The 17,516-nt window shown below is 50.4% G+C and overlaps 1 protein-coding gene across 8 annotated transcripts; it reads left to right on the plus strand.

Annotated features, from left to right (window-relative positions):
• The first annotated feature begins 1,010 nt into the window (after window positions 1–1,010).
• POMK (protein O-mannose kinase) lies at window positions 1,011–16,792 on the plus strand. 8 transcript variants are annotated; one of them, XM_060085778.1, is made up of 5 exons: window positions 1,011–1,230; window positions 2,340–2,552; window positions 4,259–4,413; window positions 8,861–9,163; window positions 12,933–16,792. In XM_060085778.1, exons 3-5 carry the CDS (start codon window positions 4,405–4,407, stop codon window positions 13,701–13,703), a joined length of 1,083 nt encoding a protein of 360 aa, XP_059941761.1. In that variant the 5' UTR covers window positions 1,011–1,230; window positions 2,340–2,552; window positions 4,259–4,404; the 3' UTR covers window positions 13,704–16,792. The 8 variants fall into 8 exon arrangements, with proteins under 8 accessions (XP_059941761.1, XP_059941768.1, XP_059941767.1 ...); XM_060085779.1 differs by lacking the exon at window positions 1,011–1,230 and adding an exon at window positions 1,392–1,414; XM_060085785.1 differs by lacking the exon at window positions 4,259–4,413.
• Window positions 16,793–17,516: the final 724 nt, after the last annotated feature.

Raw genomic sequence — 17,516 nt, forward strand, 5'->3', positions numbered from 1 at the left:
TTTCGCTGGATACAGAATTCTGAGTTTACAATTCTTTCAGCACTTGAGAAATGTCACTTCCTGTCATTAGAATGGTCGTTCACCTACATGTCATCTCTCTCTGGCTGCTTGCAAAATTTTTGTCTTTAGTAATTTGATTTTGATGTGTCTGGCCACGGATGTCTTTGGATTTACCCTATTTGCTCAGCTTCTTGAATCTGTAGGTGTCACCAAACTTGGGATATCTTCAGCCATTACTTCTTCAAATATTTTTTCAGCCCTTTCTCTTCTGTGGGATTCTCAATGCGAGAATGTTAGACCTTTTGTTCTTGTCCCGCAGGTGTCTTTTGTTCTTTTTTCTTTCTTTCTTTTTCCTTTTTTTTCTCTGTTGGTCAGATTAGATCATTTCTATTAATCTGTCTTCAGAGTCACTGACTTTTTTTCTCTTGTCATCTGCATTCTACTATTGAACCAATCCAATGAGTTTTTTCTTTTGGTTATTATATTTCTCAGTTCTAGACATGGGCATTGGAAGGGCTGCAGCCTGTGAATTATTGTGAAGCGATGGGGAGTTACCCGAAACCCACTGGTAAGTTGAAACACCAGATGTGGATGGCTGTGGCTCACGACAGGAACTGAAGACACTGAGAGATGCTGAGGTGCGTGCGTGTGTATTGTGCGTTCCTACGCAGCGCGGCTCAGCTGGGTGCATTTTTCCGCATTCACCTAGTGTTCTTCCAGGATGAAGTTACGCATAAACAAACGTGGACGTCTAGCACGGGCACCCCCGGGGGCCTGTAAAAGCACAGAGCGCTGGCCCCAGCCCCGGGTCTGGGATGGAGCCCAGAATTCGCACTCCTGACAAGTTCCCTGGAGCCGTGAAGCGTCGGCACCTGGTCTGAGGACCGCCCTTTGGAAGCACGGCCTTGCGCTGAGCGGGAGCTTTCTGCAGCGTTTAGATCGTACAGATCCTCTCCGCACCGGCACCCGCGCCCGGCTGCGCGTCCGGACTAAACACGTCACTGCCCTCACGCGCTGGCAGAGAAGCAGCCGCCACAGGAGCCGGCCGGGTGCGCCGGGGCTGCTTCCGGGTGCGCTCCGACTCTGGCTTTGCGTTCCGGCGACCGACCTCCGGGTGCGCGGCGGCGGGAGGACGACACCAGGGCGCACCCTCGCGCTGCTCCTGCTGGGTGCGCTTCCGCCCGCGCAGGCGCAGGAGGCCAGGTGCCAGACCGGGAGCCGGGACTGCAGGTAGGGGCGGTGGGGACCGCAGGTAGGGGCGGCGGGCCGGGGGAGGGGGCGGCGGGCGGGCGGGCGCACAGGTAGCTGGGCCGCGTCCTGCCCGGCACCCGAGCTGGACTTGAGCCGACGGACACGCCGCCGGGACAGGCTTCATCTCCTGCCTCTGTTGGTGCCGCGCTGCCACCGCTTCCAGGTCTGGAATCGTCTGCTGCCCCTTTTTAAAAAGCAGCGTTTAGCCGTGTTCTTTGGTGTTGTCTCCTCCACCCTTGCTTGACCTTTACTATAGAACCTTAAGGCTAAGCAGGCATCCGGAATATTTAAAATGATTAATGTACCTGTGCTTTGTTGGCAAAATGGGATTCTAACCAAAATTGTATGGGCGGGGGGGGGCACTAATTCATTTCTTCTCTGGTTGTGTAAAATATTCTGTAGCTGGTAAAAACCAATTTTGTTCCATTGCTTTTCGTTCTTTTTAAATTAAGCTGTGAGTGTATAGCAGCGTGAACCACTTTTTTCCTGTTGCCAGTTTTTTCTTATCATTGTCAGAAATCCTTTGTATCTAAACAGTGCCTGAATTTCTCCTACCCACCTGGACCTTCAATCGTTATTTCTTAATTTGTAGAAGCTTTCAGTGTCGTTTTGCTTATTTCTGGGCGAGAACATTTCCTCAGCCATACAGCCTCTTCCCTAGCTCTGGGCAACATACTACAGAAATATGCCTTTAAAAGAAAAAGGAGGGGACTTCCCTGGTCCAGTAGTAGAGAATCCTCCTTACAATGAAGGGGACGCGGGTTCAATCCCTGGTCAGGGAACTAAGATCCCACATGCCGCGGAGCAACTAAGCCCGCACACCACAGCTGGAGAGCCTTCTTGCCGCAAAGGGCAAAGCCCACACGCCCTGGAGCCTGGGCACCACAACTAGAAAGACGCCCGCGGCCGCAACGAAAGATCCTGCATACCACAACTAAGACCCGATGCAGCCAAAAACAAATTAAGTAAATAATAAATCTTAAAAAAAAAAAAGACCATCAGGTGATGGAGTGGGTGAATGACTTCTTTAAGAAGTGGGTGGGACTTCCCTGGTGGTACTGTGGTTAAAAATCTGCCTGCCAATGCAGGGGACACAGGTTCGAGCCCTGGTCCGGGAAGATCCCACATGCCGTGGAGTAACTAAGCCCACGTGCCACAACTACTGAGCCCCTGCTCCGCAACAAGGGAAGCCACCGCAATGAGAAGCCCGTGCACTGCAACGAAGAGTAGCCCCCGCTCGCCGCAACTAGAGAAAGCCCGCGCGCAGCAACGAAAACCCAACGCAGCCAAAAATAAATAAGGTAAATAAAATGATTTTTTAAAAAAGACCCTATGTAAACCTTCCACATGCACACAGGAAGTGTGTGCAAACCTGAATCACCAGCTGCGGTATAGTCAATCCAAAAGAGCAAAGTAGAGCGTCATGTATCTGCTTCGATAAACCTCAAAAACATAATGCTGGGCTTTTAAAAAAGCAAGTCCTAAGAGGACTTTGTGTCCTGCATCCCCGATACAGAGGGATTCTACGCCATTTTATATGAGGGACTTGAGCATCCGCAGATGTTGGTATTCGCAGGGGGTCCTGGAACCAATCCCCTGCGGTTACTGAGGGACGAACAGTGAAACACTGCTTGTATTAACACAAAGTTTGAAAACACGCATGTATTATGTGTTGTTATTTATGGGCACATACTCATGTGGTGAGAATAAAAAGCATGCCTGGAAATTATTAAACTTCAGCTTGCACCCCCACATCACGTGTGTTAACAGATGTCTGGGCTCCACCTCAGAGTTTCTGGTGCAGTAGGTGTGGGGCAAGGACTCAAGAACCTGCATTTCTCAGAAGTTCCAGGTGGTGCTGCGGCAGGTACAGGGACCACAGTTTGAGAACTACTGACATACCAACTTGAGGATGGGGACTACTTCTTGGGATGGAGCAGAATAGGACTGCGAGGAGTACCTGGCTTTGACCATGTTTGTAATATGTTATTTCTTTAAGAAGGGGATGCAGTATTACTTGACAGAGCTGCATGGTTTCTCGTGATCTTACGTTTTAACTTCCTTTATGCTTGAAACATTTCAGGAGAGAAGAAAGATCCTAGCTGGTAAGGAAAATGGATTGGAAAAGAGAAAGCAGTGGGAGAGGGCGTAGGAAAGCATTGCAGAAGCCTAGGAAGGTGATACTTAGACCAGGGCGGGGGAACGGGGTGGGGGGGGTCGGGTGTGAGCAGATTTGGGAGCTTTATGGGGACAAGTGACTGTCGGTGGTGACTGGTTGGTCTAGTGGCTACGGGGAGGGAGGAATCAAGTCACCTCGTTGTGTGCCCGTCACAGAGGGGAACCCTGTGGAGTGGGCATGCTGGCGACCGGAGAGACAGAATTTAGGTACGGATGTTGCAGACCTTGAGGGGCCAGCTGAGCGAAGTGTAGGAGAAAGAGCCAGGCCACAGAAGAGACCTGAAACGATCGGCGTGTACACAGCCTCCAGAGCCACGTGCGGGGACGAGACCGTGTGGAAGGCGTGGAATGGAAGGGGGGGCCCACGACATCCAGAGGGATGCCGTCACCTAAGGCGGGCTGGCTGGCTGCTCCCCGCCACCCATTCTTGTACAGCCTGTGAGCTGAGGATGCTTTTCACTTTTTGGTATGTTGGGGGGAAAATCACAAGAACACGTGGCATGTGAAATTCGAATCTCAACTTCCATGAACAGTTTTGTTGGGGCACAGTCATGCTCGCTCACTTGTGTAGCTTGGCCTGGCTGCTGCTGACAGCGAGATGAAATAACTGACAGTTACCTGGTCGCTCGGCACCACTGCTTCTCACCCCGCACGTCACAGCACCGTGGCCACTAGATGCCCGCTTCTGCCCCTAAACCTGAACGTTTACTGTCTGATCCTTCACGGAAAAAAGTTCTCTGGCCCCTGACCTCAGGTCTAAGTTGACACACTCTTGGTCACTTTAAATGCTACAGAGGAGAGATGGCCTGGTTTTGCCCATTTCTTTAAGGTCACCTTCTAAGAATCAGGCGTCGGTGGAAGAAGCTCAAGAGACCGTGAGGCCTGAGTGGTGAACGTCGTCATCATGTCCACAGGAGTCCTGGAAGATGCCCGGAGGGAGGGAGGTGGAGAGAAACATGTGGGCCCGGAATCTCAATGAGGAAGGTGAGCAGACAACCCCCTGCAGCATTGCTGGGCATTGCCGACAGGAGTCAGCTGGTGGGCGAGCACGTGGCATCGTCTCGAGAAAGGAGCTGTGAAATGAGGCTGGAGCAGTCGAGTAGAGCCAGCGTCTCTCGAGCACCTCGTCATGACAGCAGGGATGAGCAAAGCGGCGTGTTCTCTTCTCATTAGGAAGAGCACACTGACCCGTAGAAGAGTCCCTTACTTCTGAAATTCCCTGCTCAGCAGAAGAGTGTCGCTCCTGACCCTTCACCTGCAGCCTTGTCACTGGAAGCATACGGGTGTCACTCACTCAGAGTGTGAACACTGAAAACAGCAGATTTGAGGGGAAGAGTTGAGTTTGGGAAGTTTTTTTTTTTTTTTTAAAAGGTTTCCCTTTTCTCTCTTTTTTTCTTTTTAGATGTTGGGGGTAGGAGTTTATTAATTAATTAATTTAGTTTTTCTGTGTGAGGGCTTTCTCTAGTTGTGGCAAGCAGGGGCCACTCTTCATCGCGGCGCGCGGGCCTCTCACTATCGCGGCCTCTCTTGTTGCGGAGCACAGGCTCCAGATGCGCAGGCTCAGTAGTTGTGGCTCACGGGCCTAGTTCCTCCACGGCATGTGGGATCCTCCCAGACCAGGGCTCGAACCCGTGTCCCCTGCATTAGCAGGCAGATTCTCAACCACTGAGCCACCAGGGAAGCCCAGGCAGTAATTTTATATATATATATATATATATATATATTTTTTTTTTTTTTTCTTTTTGCGGTATGTGGGCCTCTCACTGTTGTGGCCTCTCCCGTTGCAGAGCACAGGCTCCGGATGCGCAGGCCCAGCGGCCATGGCTCACGGGCCCAGCCGCTCCGCGGCATATGGGATCCTCCCAGACCGGGGCACGAACCCGTATCCCCTGCATCGGCAGGCGGACTCTTAACCACTGCGCCACCAGGGAGGCCCAGTAATTTTATATTTTAATGTTGAGATTCTATATATACATAAAAATACATACCACGTCTTCTTTATCCATTCCTCTGTCGATGGACACTTAGGTTGCTTCCATGTCTATTTATATGGTAAATAGAGCTGCAGTCAGCATTGGGGTGCATGTAACTTTTCGAATTAGTGGGGTTTTTTCCCTGGATATATACCTGCAAGTGGGATTGCTGGATCATATGGTAGTTCTAACTTTAGTTTTTTGAGGGGCCTTCACACTGTTCTCCACAGTGGCTGCACCAACTTACATTCCCACCAACAGTGCAGGAGGGTTCCCTTTTCTCCACACCCTCTCCAGCATTTATTATCTCTTGTCTTTTTGATGATGGCCATTCTGACAAGTGTGAGGTGATACCTCATTATGGTTTTAATTTACATTTCTCTGATGATTAGCAATGCTGAGCATCTTTTCATATGTTGGCCATTCATATTGTCTTTGGAAAAATGTCTGTTCAGGTTTTCTGATCACTCAGCCATAAGAAAGAATGAAATTCTGCTATTTGTAACAACATGCATGGACCTAGAGAGTATTATGCTTAGTGAAATAAGTCAGAGAAAGACTAATACCGTAGGATGTCACTTATATGTGGAATCTAAAAATAAAACCAACAAATGTATATAGCAAAACAGAAACAGATATAGAGAACAAACCAGTGGTTACCAGTGGGGAGAGGGAAGAGAGGGGACAAGATAGATGTATGGGATTAAGAGTTACAAACTCCTATGCGTAGAATAGGTAAGCAACAAGGATAATTGTACGGCACAGGGAATACAGCCATTGTTTTGTAATACAGTAAGTCCCCTACATATGAACCTTCAAGTTGCGAGCTTTCAAAGGTGCGAACCTACCTTCCATCAACGTCAGGCGTGAGTGAAATGGCAGCTTGCCCTCCGTCTCCTATTGCTGACGACCCTTCACCTCTACCATCTCCCACCTCCTCTCCCTCCTCCAGTCAGTAACTCTTCTTGCCTGTTCACTCGATGCCAGCCCCTGTGTGCCGGCTGTTGTACTGGACTACTGTACTTTTTAAGGTAGTGTACTGTGAGATTAAAAATGTTTTATTTGTTGTGCTTGTTTTTTTATGTATTATTTGTGTGAAAAGTAGTATAAACCTATTACAGTACAGTGCTATATAGCCAATTGTGTTAGTTTGGTACCTAGGCTAACTTTGTTGGAGTTAACGAACACGCTCTTGGAACGGAACTCGTTCGTAGGTAGTGGACTTGCTGTAGCTTTAGATGGAATATAATCTAGAAAAATATTGAATCACTATGTTGTACACCTGAAACTAATACAATTTTGTAAATCAACTAAAATTCAATTAAAAACTTAGGTTGAGATGTAATTTACAGGCTATCGATTTGCTATTTTAAACTGTACAGTTAGTGATTTTTAGTATATTCACAAGGTTGTGCAACCGTCACCACTAATTCCAGAACATTTTCATTCAAAAATTCATCAACAGCCTCTCCCCATGTCCGCTTCCACCCAGGCCCTGGCAACCACTGATCTACTTGCTGTCTCTGGACTTCCCTGTTCTGGAGTTTTGTATGAATGGAATCATATGCTATTTCCCTTAGTTAATTTTCCTGAGAATAATGTTTTCAATGCATGTTGCAGCACGTATTAGTGCTTTATTCGTTTTAATGGCTGAATACTATGTCACTGTGTGGACACGTCATGTTCTGTTTATCCAGGCATCATCTGATGGACATTTAGGTTGCTTTCACTATTTGGCTGTTAGGAATAATGCTGCTGTGAACATTCATGTACAAGTGTTTGCATGAATGTATGTTTTCAGTTCTCTTGGGTAGATACCGAGTGGTAGATTTGGCGGAAACTCGGTGTTTAACCTTTGAGGACTTCCAGACTGTTTGCCACAGTGGCAACTCCATTTTACATTGTCACCAGCAGTGTATGAGGGTTTCCCGTCCACGCTTGTTACCGCCTGGCTTTATGATTATAGCCATCCTAGCGGGTGTGAGGTGGGATCTCGTCGTTTTGGTGTGCGTTTCCCTGGTGACTATTAAAGTTGAGCATCTTTTCATGTGCCTGTTGGCCATCTGTATATCTTCTTTGAGGAAATGTCTGTTCAAGTCCTTTGCCTTTTTTTTTTTTTTTTTTTTTTTTTTGCGGTACGCGGGCCTCTCACTGTCGTGGCCTCTCCCGTTGCGGAGCACAGGCTCCGGACGCGCAGGCTCAGCGGCCATGGCTCACGGGCCCAGCCGCTCCGCGGCACGTGGGATCTTCCCGGACCGGGGCACGAACCCGTGTCCCCTGCATCGGCAGGCAGACTCTCTACCACTGCGCCACCAGGGAAGCCCCTTTGCCCATTTTTAAATTGAGTTATTTGTCTTTTTATTGTGGAGGAGAAATACTGTTTTTGAGTTGTCCACTAGACTCCAAGCAGAGGTGTCAGGAAAGCAGGTGTGGAGTTCTGGGGAGGCTGGGATTGGGCTTCACACCTGGAGCTCAGCGGATGGGCATGGAGATCTCCCCACCCCGGGAACGAGGGCTGGGGCCAGGTCCCAGCCCACAGGTGGTTTCCTGGGAGCCGAGTGCAGAGCATTTTCAGGAGGAGGGAGGGAGTGGTCAGCCAGGCCACGTGCTGCCGAGGGGCCAGGCCTGCACGTTGGCTGTTGAGCTTTGGCACAGGGTCTGTGCCGTCGCTGGTGTCCCGTGTGCCCCAGTGCTGTGGTTAAGCTGGCGCACCGTGGTACAGCCACATCGCTTGTCGGGGTCGTGATGCTCCCTGCGGGTGGCAACCAGCGTCCGCCCCAGGCACCCTGAGTGTCCCGCTCCCGATGTCCAGGTCCCTCCCCACCCTCCGCCGAGGCAACCGGGTGGTAGCGCCTGCCTCCGCCCCGGGCCTCGCACCTGCTCCCGGGCTCCCCCATTGGATGGCGAGCGCCCCTGCCTCACGGTGGCTGCTCACCTGCGCGCCCGCCCGTCTCACCCCCGTCGTGTCGCCCAGCGTTCTCATCAGCGCTCGTTCTGGATTCCCACTGGGGCCTCCCACCCTGGGGCACCTTTCACACCTTTGCTTCTTAAAGACATCGGGGGGCTTTTGAGTACCTTGCAAGGAACATCCCAACCCCTCAGAGTCCCAGCTGCACCCCGACCCCAGCTTCTCTCCTGTCCACCTCCTGCCCCAGCCCCACTGGACTAACAAAGCCACACTTTGCTTTCATCTTACTAACTGTTCAGTGCGTATCTACTCAGCGCAGACAGCTGCAGGGAGACGGAGACAAAGTCAGACCCAAGAGTCCCTTCTGCTTGAAGCTGTAATAGAAAGCGGCGACTCTGGGAGGAGGTGGCGTCGACCGTTTGGTACAAGGCTGCTCTCAGACCCTCTGTGATCCTCACGGTGACCCTGAGGCCCGGGAGGCTGTGTCACCCTCATTCCTTCCTGAAATCAGATGGACCGTGACTACTCCCTGTTTCCCTGCCTGTTTTAGGAGCTCGCAGAAGCCCGCGCCATGGAGACGAGGCCCCAGGAGGGCAGGAAGGGGCCCCCGCCCAGGGATGCGCCCCCGCTAGTGGGACTGCTGCTGTCCATGGCGCTCATGAACGCCCTCCTCTACCTCTGCCTCGACCGGCTCTTTATCTCGCCCCGGCGCTCCACGGGGGACCCCACGCGCTGTCCCTACGGCCACTTCCGGATGGGGCCGACGAGCAACTGCTCCCCGTGGCTGTCCTGCGAGCAGCTGAGGACAGAAGTGAGGCAGATGAAGCGCGTCGGGGAAGGAGCCGTGAAGAGAGTGAGTCCCTGGCTCACCCCCCGGGGAGCGAGTGGCCCAGCGGGAGCGGGGCTGGCGTCGTGTGCCGGGAGCCCCGAGCCCAGCCACCAGTCCCTCCAGCCGGGACATTATCCTAGTAGAGGGAGGCGGAGGAAGGAAGCGGCTAGATGCACCAAGGAGTACGCTGCTTCGTTGTTGACAGTAATAGAAAGCTAGAAGTAATAACTACAGGGCAGTGGTTAAGTTATGGTCCAACCACTTGTAGAATATTCTACAGCCAGTAAGTGTAGCTAGGAACCCTGTCCGGCAACATTGAAAAGCTCTCATTACGATAAGTAGAAAAGCAAAATAGAAAATTGTGCAATACGCTGTTTTCATCTGCAAGATTATATACGTAGAAAAATATTAAAATGTTAGAAAGTGTGTTATGGTGAAGGAAGATTTCTTATTTTTCAAACTCTATGGTGGTATTATATTGATTAAAAAATTCTTATTTTAAAAAGAGAAAGCAAAGGGGCGAATTCAGTTCTCACGTAGAAGCTGCCAGAGCCCCGTCTCATGGGCTGCACTTCCGCAGTGGTTGCACTGAGACAGGGTGACTCCAGAAGCCAGTGAAGGGTGTTGAACAGGACAGACCCTCTGTGAGGATGCAGCGAGGGACGGCAGGGCTGCAGCTGGATAGAAGCTGCGTCCCTGAATGGGGAACGGATTCACCTCGAAGGAGGGAGTCAGAGGGGAGAAGGGAGGGGAATTAACGTGAGGTGAAACCATGAAGCCAGGTGATGGGAAGGTAACGGGTTTATTCAGATTCGCCCGCTCACTGTAGTGGGTGCTGGGGGTGTAGCAGTGGACAGAGCAAAGGCCCTTGAAGCCGGCTGGGGAGTCAGACAGTCAAGAAGACAAGAAACAGGCGCGTAGGAAGCTGTGTTAGTGACGCGCTCTGAGCCAGTGGGGCAAGGAGAGAGCCGCAGGCTTGTTATTACTCCAGGTGGTCAGAATGGTGTGGGTATTTGGGGACAATGATCCAGCAAGAAAGATGGGGACCAGCAGACGCCCCTGGGTGGAATGGGCCTGGTTGTCCCAGGACCAGAGGCACGATGCGAGGAAGGCATCAGAGGTGAGGGTCCCCCGGGGCTGCTGGCCTCGGGCACCACTGCAGCGCGAGTGGAGGGGAGGACTGCTGGCCTGTGTGCAGAACAGACCCGGCCGGGCTCGTGGGGAGCTTGGTGACAGGTGGCTACAGCTCGACACGAGTGTCAGCACTGGACACGACAAGAAATCGGTGAGTTCTGGTTGTATCTTAAAGGCGGGGGCTGTAGGACGTCCCAGTACACTGGACGTGGGGTGTAAGGGAGGGGATGACGGAGGCGCCCGGCTGGGGCAGCAGGGAGGACAGGGTCTGCGTCACCTGCCTAGGGAGGCCCTGTGTGTGTGTGAGGTGACCATCCTGAGCCGTTTAGGTGGCCAGGCGGGGACACGGGCAGTTGGGTGTACGAGTCTGGCCCTCGGGGGCGGGGATGTAGATTTGGGGGGTGTTGACAGCATTGGGCTAAGAAGTCACCAGGGAGGGGAGTCGTAGAGGACTCAAGCCAGTCAATTTCTGTCCCCTTCGGGGAGGGACCCTGAGGGCTGCCCACTTGCTTCCACGCTGTCGTGCTCGCTCAGAACATTTTTGGAATTTTAAAAGTTTTTTTATTTATTTTATTTTATTTATTTATTTATTTATTTTGCGGTACGCGGGCCTTTCACTGTTGTGGCCCCTCCCGTTGTGGAGCACAGGCTCTGGACGCACAGGCTCAGCGGCCATGGCTCACGGGCCCAGCTGCTCCACGGCATGTGGGATCTTCCCGGACCGGGGCACGAACCCGTGTCCCCTGCATCGGCAGGCGGACTCTCAACCACTGCACCACCAGGGAAGCCCCAGGATTTTTATATTGGAGTCAGAGATCAAATACAGTGCTGGTGCAGATCTATGGAGAGAATAAAATGTTCTGTATAAAAATAAATAAAATATATATTCATGAAACTTACAGTGACTGTAGCAGCCGGAGAAATATGGCTTCTTAATAGAAATTATCCGTAGTGAAATTTCTCAAATTCGGGTTTTTGAGAAGGTCTTGAAAGATTTCTCTTTTGAATAAACGGTCAACAGCAGTTAGAGGGTTTTTCCATTAAGGAACCTCCCTTCTCAGGCCCAAAATAAATCTTCACAGTCCTGTAGACCACCTCCATTTGAAATAATAGTTTTTAGTTCTTTTAAAAAATGTTTTAAAATATAAAAGTAATATATATTCATTCTGGAAAAGTTATACCAAAAGGTATGAAGGGAAAAAAAAGCATATAAAGAGAACAGCAAAAATCCTTCGATTTCTATGTAATTTTGCCTTGTTTTATGCAGTTAGAACAATGGTATAAAAACACTTTGTATCCTTTTCATTTGTAACGTGACTTTTATCTGTGAAAACCCTATTAGGGTCTGCATTTTGCTGAGCCCTGTAACCTTCCTTGAGTGGTCCTGCATAACGGACTGCTCCCCGATTTTTGATGGATGAATAGCTTCCAGTTATGCTTTTATAAATAATGCCAGATTTTTATTCTTAGAGCTTTTTAGGTATTTCAGATTGTTGCCTTAGATAGATTGTAGATTTTAATGTTAAAGCCTCTTGATAAACATGCCCCAAGTTGCTTTCGTGACCTTTATTTTAACAATGAAGAAGAGGAAGCCAGAGGGACACAGCCCACGGGGTCAGGAGCCACCTGGTGCCGTGGAGTCCTGACATGGGTCCTGTTTTCTCTTCTGCAACCTTCCGCCTTCCCTTTGGGGGCTCGAGCAGAAGATCAGTGGTTCTTATTTCTTTTTTTTTAAAATACCACTTTATTTATTTATCTGTTTATTTACCTATGTATGTATGCATGTATGTATCTATCTATCTATCTATGTATCTAAGCCGCACAGCTCACGGATCTTAGTTCCCTGACCAGGGATTGAACCCCGGGCCCATGACAGTGAAAGCGCAGAGTCCTAACCACTGGACCGCCAGGGAATTCCCCTGTGGTTCTTCTTTGCCAGCTGATAGAAATGGGAATCCAAGGCTGTGCAGTACAGCGGCTCCTCTGCCAGCTGTGTGCCAGGACAGCAGGTCCAGTGTGTGCCACTTCAGCTCCTGCTGTTACAGCTGAAGTCACAGAAAACCATGGACCATGTGAAATTGTGTTCCTTACGTAGAGTCGTTCCTGTTTGTGGTTTGCTCTGACACCTTTTAAAGCGAATGGTGGCGTTGTGTGTGATGGGCTGGCTGGGCTCCGTCCCTGTGTGGGGTTTTCCAGCTCTCCACTCACTCCTTTTCCAGCCTTCTCCCGCCCTGCCCCGCCCCGCCCCGCCCCGCCCCGCCCCCGCTTCGCGCTGCCCTGCTTTGGTCTGTCTGCTACTCCCTGCCTTTGTTCGTGCCGTCCCCTCTCCCGGGAGCGCCCCCCCCCCCCCCCCATTCTCCACAGCTGGCCTGCGAGCCCTGTCATCCCGCAGACCAGCTTCCAGGACATTCCCGCGGGCTCTCCGGACAGCCCTCAGCACCCAGACCAGCTGCCCGGCCTCCTCCGCGCTGGGCTTTCGCGCGTTTGCCTCGCCCAGCGTCTGGTCCTGCTTATGAGCAGGTCTTTGGAACAGTCTGTGCCTCGCTAATGTCTGTGTCCTCTGCACCATGTCTGACACTGGGAGGCATTTGCCGTGTTGCTTCCCAGCTCACCAGCTGACAAGGGTTCTGAGTTGACGTTCTCTGTGGCTGTGTTCCAGGTGTTTCTATCTGAGTGGAAGGAACGCAAGGTGGCTCTGTCGCGGCTCACCAGGCTGGAGGTAAGAGACGACTTCCTGCACGGGCTGCGGATGCTCAAGTCGTTGCAGAGTGAGCACGTTGTCACGCTGCTGGGCTACTGTGAGGACGACAACAGCATCCTCACCGAGTACCACCCCTTAGGCTCCCTGAGCAGCCTGGAGGCGACGCTGAACCTCTCCAAGTACCGGAGCACGAACACATGGCAGCACAGGCTGCAGCTGGCCCTGGGCTACGTGGCCATCATCGACTTCCTGCACCGCAGCCCCCTGGGCACGCTGGTCATGTGCGACTCCAGCGACCTGCCCAAGACGCTGTCCCAGTACCTGCTGACCGCCAACTTCAGCATTGTGCTCAACGACCTGGACGCCCTGCCCCTGGTGAACCGCAGCACCGGGGCCCTGGTGAAGTGCGGCCACCGGGAGCTTCGTGGGGACTTCGTGGCCCCAGAGCAGCTGTGGCCCTACGGAGAGGATGTGCCTTTTCACGACGACCTCATGCCCACGTATGACGAGAAGATCGACATCTGGAAGATTCCAGACGTCTCCAGTTTCCTTCTGGGACACGTAGAAGGGAGCGACATGGTCCGATTCCACTTGTTTGAGATTCACAAGGCGTGTAAGAGCCAGACGCCTGCAGAGAGACCCACCGCTCAGGAGGTCCTGGACACTTACCAGAAGGTTTTGAATCTACTCAGAGACACCGCGACGTCTCAGACAAGAGAGATGCTGTAAAGACCGGTGCAGTCGGTGAGGTATGGGAGTCAAGGATCGGATGGAAGAGTTACAGTGGTTCCGCTCTCATGGTGAGGTTTTTGCTGCTTTGACCCGTGGTTCTTCCATCCGCGTGCACACGTGAGCGGCTCCCTATCCTGGCCGCCTGGCAGAAGTTACTAAGCCAGAGCAAACCAGCCTTGATGGGAGCCTGGCTTCGGGCAAAGGTGCAGAGAAGCAGCGAGTCTGGCCAGTATCTGAAGGAAGTAAGAAAAATGGAGCCACAAAGAGGCTTCCCTAACACCTGAACGTGTAAGCTTGTAAGAAATGTGTGTAGAGAGGTTTTTAAATTGCAGCGTACGGAAGAAACAAGCAGTAGTACTCGCTTTTTTAGGTGAGTATTTGCAGTGTATTTCACTGGTACTGATGAGGCATCTCTACCATTTCAAAAGATTGCTCTGTGAAGCTCCTGTGCCATTCCCTTCCCAACGAGCTTGCACGCTCTTTGAAATTTTGAATGGATAAGGAACATTTAAAATACCAAATATGATGGAGATGATGTTACTGCCTTGGACGGTGCTTGTGAAATTCCTATTTACCTTCCAGCTGGATTTTCTGTGTCCAAAATTAATTATTGTGAACATTTTATATCAACAGTGTCTGTCACTCATCACTGGACGGCGTCAAGCCCTTCCACTTGAGTCGCATGATTGAATCCTTCAAATAGCTCTTTCCGTGGTCACCGTCACCCTTGTTTGCAGGGGATGGTGGATTTGGTGCATAGTCATCATCACCAGTAAGGGGGTTAGAGCTGACACTGAGGGGCAAAGACGCTGTGCAGCCGACTGCCTGCCCCTGGCTTGCACAGGCCGCACAGTCACTGGAGTCACAGGGAGCTGGGCCCCGACCCACAGGTTCTGACTCAGTCTGTCTGGGTGGAGTCCGAGAGTGCTTGACTGTCAGGGAGGGCAACCCAGACAGTAGGATAGGGAGTATTGTCAGTATTATCCCTATTCTACTGCCTGTGGTTGATCGGGTCCTGTGGGTCCTATGGTTCGTCAGAGAATACGCTTGCCCAGAGTATATTAACTGCTACTTTTTGTTATAAAAGTGCTGCCAGAACCCACTAGGATGGCTGTAATCAGAAGGATGGACAATAACAAGTGTTGGTGAGGATGTAGAGAACTGGAACCATCATACACTGCTGGTGGGAATGTCAAGTGTTCCAGCTGCTTTGGAAAACAGTCTGGCAGTTCCTTAAAAAGTTAAAAATAGAATTACCATGACCCAGCAGTTCCACTCCCCAGTATTTACCTGACAGAATTGAAAACATGGCCATAAAAGAACTTGTACATGAATGTTCATAGCAGCATTATTCGTGATAGACAAAAGATGAAAATAACCCAAATGTCCATCCACTGGTGAATAGATAAAGAAAGCAAAGAAGGGGGCTTCCCTGGTGGCGCAGTGGCAGAGAGTCTGCCTGCTAATGCAGGGGACACGGGTTCGAGCCCTGGTCTGGGAGGATCCCACATGCCGTGGAGCGGCTAGGCCCGTGAGCCACAGCTACTGAGGCTGCACGTCTGGACCCTGTGCTCCGCAACGGGAGAGGTCGCGATAGTGAGAGGCCCGCGCACCGCGATGAAGAGTGGCCCCCACTTGCCACAACTGGAGAAAGCCCTCGCACAGAAACGAAGAGCCAACGCACCAAAAATAAATAAATAAAAATTAAAAAAAAAAAAAAAAAAAAAGAAAGCAAAGAAAATGTGGTCCATCCGTTCAATGAGGTGTCGTTCAGCCATAAAAAGGAATGAAGTACTGATACACGTTCCGACATGGATGAATATGCTAAGTGAAAGAAGCTGTCACAAAAGACCACATTTGTATGATTTAATTTTATGAAATGTCCAGAATCGACAAACCCATAGACATAGAAAGTAAATTAGTAGTTTCTAGAGGCTGGCAGGGTTGAAGAATGGGGAGTGCTTACTTATGGGTACAGGGTTTCTTTGGGGGTGATGAAAATGTCCGGAAATTATGCAGTGGTGATGGTTGCACAACTCTGACTATACTAAGTAACACTGAATTGTACAAAAAGGGAGAATTCTATGGTATGTGAATTATATCTCAATAAAGCTGGAAACCCCCCCTCTTATGGCCCTTTTCACTTGACGTAGTACTTACTGTGTGGAGCTGCTGATTTGAAATTACCCTATTCGTGTTGTCATTCTGGTTTGAGGGTTTTCTTGGTTTGGGGACTTTGCATTGGGAGCAAACCTTTGTTTCAAATGAATTTGTTTTTAAATATTGATGATAGAGCTAAAATGAACAGCATGGTGTAGGGGAGGGGACGCTGTCAGGATCAGAAGACCTGAGTTATAGTCCCAGCTCTGCCTGTGACTCATGTGTGGCCTCAGACAAACCCATTTCTAAATGAGACGGTTGGTGAGAGGCATGTCCAACTTCTGCTCTACCTCTGAGTTCTCCCTGATGCTTCATCATGCCCGTGCCAGACACCAAACTGGCCCTGGCCCTTCAGGTTCCATCTTCAGTACCAACAGAACTGCAAAATCGTAAGAGGAACGTACATTCTCACTAAAACCTACGTGAGTTCATTGCCCACATCTTCAGCAAAAGTATAATCAGGAGAAGAGGCAGATGAGGTGAGCCATTCTCAAAGCACAGCCCATGATTTAGTGGTCTCTCTACTAACCTTATTCCAAGTATTTTTCTCTTTAAATCACCATGGGGACATCACTGGGGGTCCAGTGGTTAAGACTCTGCACTTCCACTGCAAGGGGCAAGGGTTTGATCCCTGGTCAGGGAACTAAGATCCCGCATGCCACGTGGTGTGGCCAAAAAAAAGAAAAAAAATCATCACTACCATGTGGTTTATAGTGTGCTTTCTTTTTATCTCATGTGATGCTACAAACACTCCAAGCTTCGGAGAGCCTCCAGGGATTGTAAATCGTTGAGCAGAGACAGGACACATGAGTGTTCTTAAAACGAGGGACATGAGGTGGGAGTGGGGTCGAAAGCTTACCTCATGCAGTATGTGTTAAAAAGGTCCTCTATGTATCCACCCTCCCCCCATTATTTTAAAAATAAATGTCGCTCACTTTCAGTAATCACTATTCTCATATGACTTTTAATCATTTAACACAGGGGTCCCCAACCCTGGGGCAGAGACCAGTACCAGCCCGTGGCCTGTTAGGAACCGGGCCACACAGCAGGAGGTGAGCGGCGTGCAAGCGAAGCTCCATCTGTATTTACAGCCACTCCCCATTGCTCGCATTATCGCCTGAGATCCACCTCCTGTCAGATCAACGGAGGCATTAGATTCTCATAGGAGCGCAAACCCTACTGTGAACTGTGCATGCGAGGGATCTAGGTTGTATTCTCCTTATGAGAATCTAATGCCTGATGATCTGAGGAGGAGCTGAGGTGGTGATGCCAGTGCTGGGGAGCAGCTGCAAATACAGATTATCATTAGCAGAGAGGTTTGACTGCCCAGAGACCATCATAAATCAATTGCTTGCAGACTCATACCAAAACCCTGAGTGATTGGCAAGTGAAAACTACGCTGCTTTTGGTGGCAGGCTTTATAGTGGCAAGTGAGTTGATGGTACTTCAGTCGTACAGCTGCATCTGATGGCAGGCTTTAAGTCAGAATCCAACACTTATTTTAGTCCGCGTGTGGCCCGCCCATTATTTCATTTACCACTTCCATCTGTGCCTCTTTCCTGCACTGCACACTTGTCTCAGTCACAGCTTTGGTAAGCCCACAGGCTAACCCTAGCCAAAATGAGTAAAAAACAAACATCGCTGGAGAGC

Source organism: Mesoplodon densirostris, chromosome 20 (genome assembly GCF_025265405.1).
Source record: "Mesoplodon densirostris isolate mMesDen1 chromosome 20, mMesDen1 primary haplotype, whole genome shotgun sequence".
Lineage (NCBI taxonomy): Eukaryota > Metazoa > Chordata > Mammalia > Artiodactyla > Ziphiidae > Mesoplodon > Mesoplodon densirostris.